Here is a 4,011-nt window from a genome sequence, read left to right on the forward strand (position 1 = left end):
TTAATGATCAAAATATTTTCCAATTTTTTAATTAAAATATTTTTCGAAATTGCTACCAGTAACTGGATCCAGGGTACTAGTCACATACATTCCAATAAGGGCGCTCAAATACTTTATTTCCCTGGAAAGTAGAAAGTGATCAGATAGACGAGGAAAATCCTGCCATTGCGTACCGAACTAGACTAACGGAGTAAAGTATTTTTCCCGATGAAATTTTATTCAGATCTGTCTAGCACAACGTGACAGGCAGGAGAATATTCTCTTGTAACAATGGTTAAAAAAGTTGATTGTTTTCTTTGCTAAAATTTGAAGGCGTCCGAGGCAGGACATCGAGTCCTTTAAAGATTGGCGTAATTTGGCGATCCGCAAAAAAAATTAGCATGTTTTTCAAATTGGGGATTGGACTTATTCTACGCGTCTTGCTGACAGTTTTTTATTTTTTTCACCTAAACAAAACTCTACTTTGGTTAGCTCTTTATTTATTCACAGTATGTACAGTGTAGTAGCTCTATCAGTCCTGATCTGTTTCCCCGCAGTTAGGGTCGGGTACAGCTGAAGTGTAACAATTCAAATGCAGGAGGTGAAAGATGTTTTTAACAGCAGCAGGTTCCAGGATTGGATCCCAAAACATGGCTCACGCCACTAAGGAAAAACAAAACAAACAGGCAATTCCTCTTAGAATGGCATAATTGAATCAAATCTTGTGAATTCCGCATTAAATTGCATTTGAAAACCAATATTGCACTAGTTGCCTTACGATTCGTACAATATCGGTTTCTCGCGATGAAAAGAAAATGTACGTTATCTCGAGGATATATATATCTTTTTAGACGTTTTGTTGTGTAGTATTGCTGAGTATTTTTACGAGTTGTGCCATATTTTGACGAGCCCATAGGGCGAGTCAAAATACAAATGTAACGTCCTGTGTATATGTGAATATATGTCAAAATACCGTGTAACGTCCTGTGTATATGTGAATAAAGTACTGCTATTATCATGATTATAGCTCATCACCTCAAACTAGCCATTTATACCTTTGATAGACATTTCCAGCCCTGAAGCGCTCCAAGACCCTTCATCTTACGCTGAAATCCCGTAAGAGGTACCTGCCACAGCACCAGTTCAGCCGATACTGAAAAACAAACTAGGAAACCTGAAAGAGAAACTTCCACCTACATGTATAGTAATGAACGGTCACCTTATTTTCAATAATCAAACGAGCACGTGAAAAACGTTCTATGCAGCAAGTTGAACCGTGACCAGCACTTGCTGTTTCAAGTGCCAGTAGTATAATAAACAGGCCTGTGATGTCCAGATAAGGTAAAACTTCTACCTTAAGTAAACAAAAAGGCGAAGGTAACTAGCGTCATAACATATCTTTATTGTGTTGTTGATGCATGAAATAAAGATATATTTCAACAATTGTCCGGCCTCGCTAGAATTCTTAAAGAAATAGTAGTTGCTGAGGCTAGGAATGCGTTTGAATAACTTGAACTACTTGCAGAATAAGACACCACGTCTCGAGTATCACATTCGACGCAAGTATAGAAACTGTAATAATAAAATAACAATACTTTAAGAATCTTTTTTTTTTTGACTGATGAGGCTCGAAGAGCGAAATATATTTCAAGATTCTTAAAGTATTGTTATTTTATTTTTACAGTCTCTATACGTACATCGAATGTGATAGTCGAGACGTGATGTCTTATTCTGCAAGTAGTTCAACTCGTTAGAATTGCCAAGTAACTATTCATTTAATTAGCAAACACTTATGCATCTGTACTAATGACAAATAAGTGAAAATGTAAGTAAAAACAGCACATTCTAAAGTTTGAATGCTCCGCTTTAATAATACTTAAAAAAAAGTTCTAAAACGGCAACAATTCATAAAACTACATAATCCCACATCACCTGCTGTTTTAAAGGCTCCTGACGGTAAACTGGCGTCACTTCTGACTCCTCTGTAGTTAGCATAAACTCTAAAATGATACACAGAGTCCTCTTCGAGGCCAACAACTTCCGCAACTGTGTCGGTCACTGTGCAATGATTCTTCCGAATACTCTGTTTACACGTTGCGTTCCTCCAAGCTGTTTCTTCTCCACGTCTTATATTTACGGTATATGTTGCAGGTTGTAGATAAATTGGTGACCATCTGATAGTTATTGTGTCAACGTTGTTGTTTACAAATACCGGAAAACTAGGAGCATCTGTAAAAACATTGGAAAGGAATCAAACAGAAAAAAGCAAGAATGAATCAATAAACGTTTGAACCTGAATTTAATTTATTGACTACAGATCTAAAGAACCGAGGAAAAGCGGCAGCAGTCATTTTTCCACACTAAATTTCTTAATTTCTTGTGCAGGACTGCAGGACTTTGGAAGAAATCGATTTATGAAACGAAATACCAATTTATTTTCAGAAAGCGTTTGAGGCTGCGGAACCACAAAAATCTACACATCCATCGATTTTCACACTTACTACACCTGTCGCTGTTCATTTACGCAAAATATACGTTCATTTACGTCAACAGTTGAAACTATACGGCAAATATACGTTCATTAGCACTTCCATGAACTTCATTAACGCGAACGAACATTCAATAACACCTTTGCATATGTATTAACATTCAATAGCATCAACTGATGAACAATTGCACCTTTGGACAATGAAAGATAACAAATATACTTTCAATCTCGCGCAATGCTTAATCATTAACACCAATAGAAATCAGTTGCATGTTTGACAATCAATGGCGTTTTTGAGACATTCAATAATGCAATATGCATAGAGACGCAGGATCAATTGCGCCTTCATACAATCGTTTCTTTGAAATGGTCAACTGACAAACATGTGTATAATAAGAACAATCAACTGGGAAAAAGAAATTTCAAAATTGTTCTAGTACAGTGTACTCTGCTCTGTTGTTCATCTCTTCTCGCTGCTCTGGACAACTTATGACTGCTTGTACGTCTGCCTTTAAGGCACTTATTGCTTGCTCCACGATGTTAAGAAATGGGCTGTATGGTGGTAGTTTTTCACAAACTCAGAACCAGGAACAGGAATGACAGGATTGTTGTGGGTTGGTGCACCGTCATAAATGAAATCACATGTTCATTTGGGTTAAAATTTAGCCTTGCCTGTGACAGAAAATTATTCAATCTTTGTCCATACCTTCTACCGAGAAATGCCGAGTGAAAATCGAGACCATTAGTGCACCATAGAGCCCGTTTCTTAACATCGTGGAGGAAGTAATAAGTGCCTTAAAGGCAGACGTAAAAGCAGTCATAAGTTGTCCAGAGCAGCGAGAAGAGATGAACAACAGAGCATAGTACACTGTAATAGAACAATTTTGAAATTTCTTTTTCCCAGATGAACAACAGAGCAGAGGCAAGACGACGAGGAATCGCGTTAGGAAATTTTCTCACTCAGTTGCTACTTCAGGCCCAGCAGAGAGAAACATTGGCACGACCACGGCTGCTAGCTTTGGACAGTGGTACAGGTTTATGCAAAAGTACATTCTAAGATGTTTAAATAATGAAGAAATTGAAGGAGAATTACAAAACACCACATTACAGTACACCATAATTTTGAAATTTCTTTTTCCCCGGTTGATTGTTATTACTACAAACATGTTTGTCCGTTCACGTTAATGATTGACCATTTGGAATAAACGATTGTATAAAGGTGCAATTGATTGTGCGTCTCTATGCAAATTGCATTTTTGAATGTCTCAAAAACGCCATTGATTGTCAAACTATGCAATTGATTTTCTAGTGGTGTTAATTAACTATTGTGCGAGATTGAAAGTATATTTGTTATCTTTGATTGTCCAAAGGTGCAATTGTTCATAAGTTGATGCTGTTGAATGTTAGTATATATGTAAATAGCGTTATTGAAAGTTCGTTCGCGTTAATGAAGTTCATGGAAGTGCTAATGAACGTATATTTGCCAATAGTTTCAAATATTGAGGTAACTGAATGTATATTTTGCGTAAATGAACAGCAAAAGG

General features: G+C 36.8%; 1 protein-coding gene across 1 annotated transcript in view; it reads right to left on the minus strand.

Moving 5' to 3' along the window:
* The window catches only part of LOC148727008 (scavenger receptor cysteine-rich domain-containing protein DMBT1-like), an 18,926-nt gene continuing 14,915 nt past the window's right edge, over nucleotides 1–4,011 (minus strand). Inside the window, exons 7-8 of the mRNA XM_088727274.1 lie at nucleotides 1,035–2,208; nucleotides 1–642 (exon numbers count right to left, since the gene is read on the minus strand). Of these exons, the coding sequence (XP_088583400.1) occupies nucleotides 1,856–2,208 (353 nt within the window). The 3' untranslated portion in view covers nucleotides 1–642; nucleotides 1,035–1,855. The remainder of the gene's footprint in view (nucleotides 643–1,034; nucleotides 2,209–4,011) is intronic.

This window comes from Stylophora pistillata, chromosome 7 (assembly GCF_964205215.1).
Source record: "Stylophora pistillata chromosome 7, jaStyPist1.2, whole genome shotgun sequence".
Lineage (NCBI taxonomy): Eukaryota > Metazoa > Cnidaria > Anthozoa > Scleractinia > Pocilloporidae > Stylophora > Stylophora pistillata.